At 66.0% G+C, this 852-nt stretch overlaps 1 protein-coding gene across 1 annotated transcript; it reads left to right on the top strand.

Moving 5' to 3' along the window:
* Positions 1 to 256: 256 nt before the first annotated feature.
* LOC105547678 (diphosphoinositol polyphosphate phosphohydrolase 3-alpha) lies at positions 257 to 852 on the top strand (the record flags this gene model as incomplete). The annotated part of the gene is made up of 1 exon (XM_011991339.1): positions 257 to 852. A coding segment is annotated over exon 1 (368 nt), but the record flags the coding sequence as incomplete, so codon positions are not given.

The following is an 852-nucleotide window of genomic DNA, read 5'->3' as shown; positions in this document are numbered from 1 at the left end:
TAGACTACGTCATATCTCTTAAACATTATTGACACCAGAAGTGCGAAGCGCCTGCGCAGTGGGCCCGAGGATTCGCGCGCTGTGGGAGCCAGGAGACCCCCGCTCCCGCCCCTCGCCCCTCGACCCCCGCCCTCGCCCCTGCCCCTCGCCCATCGCCCTCCTCTGCGAACACGCACATGAACGGGAGCGTGGACTCGCCCGAGAATGCGCTTCACCTCGCTGAAGCGGGTGGGCTCTGTGGAGAGTCGCGGGCTCGGACTGGCTGACTGACACGCCTCGCTGCCCCCGCCTCCACCCGCGCCCCGCCCAGCTTCATCTCTCCCCTCCCAGGGCTCACAGTCAGACGGAGGCTCCTCTCTCTCCCCGCCCCTCGCCTCGGCCCTTTCTCTTCCCAGCACCTCGGCTGCTCCCCTGCAGCAGCAGCAGCAGCAGAGGGGTCAGCGGCCCACACAGCAGGGAGCAGCGAGAGGAGGCTGCCTCGAGGATGAAGTGCAAACCCAACCAGACGCGGACCTACGACCCCGAGGGGTTCAAGAAGCGGGCGGCGTGCCTGTGCTTCCGGAGCGAGCGCGAGGACGAGGTCCTGTTAGTGAGTAGCAGCCGGTACCCGGACCGCTGGATCGTGCCGGGCGGGGGCATGGAGCCCGAGGAGGAGCCGGGCGGTGCGGCGGTCCGAGAGGTGTACGAAGAGGCGGGAGTCAAGGGGAAGTTAGGCCGGCTCCTGGGCGTCTTCGAACAGAACCAGGACCCCAAGCACAGAACGTACGTGTATGTACTGACTGTCACGGAGCTGCTGGAGGATTGGGAAGATTCGGTTAGCATTGGGAGGAAGCGAGAGTGGTTCAAAGTCGA

The sequence above is a fragment of the Mandrillus leucophaeus genome, unplaced genomic scaffold (assembly GCF_000951045.1).
Source record: "Mandrillus leucophaeus isolate KB7577 unplaced genomic scaffold, Mleu.le_1.0 Scaffold395, whole genome shotgun sequence".
In the NCBI taxonomy this organism is placed as follows: Eukaryota; Metazoa; Chordata; class Mammalia; order Primates; family Cercopithecidae; genus Mandrillus; species Mandrillus leucophaeus.
The sequence above is the reverse complement of the archived record's forward strand: the minus strand, read 5'-3'. Positions and strand labels throughout refer to the sequence as shown.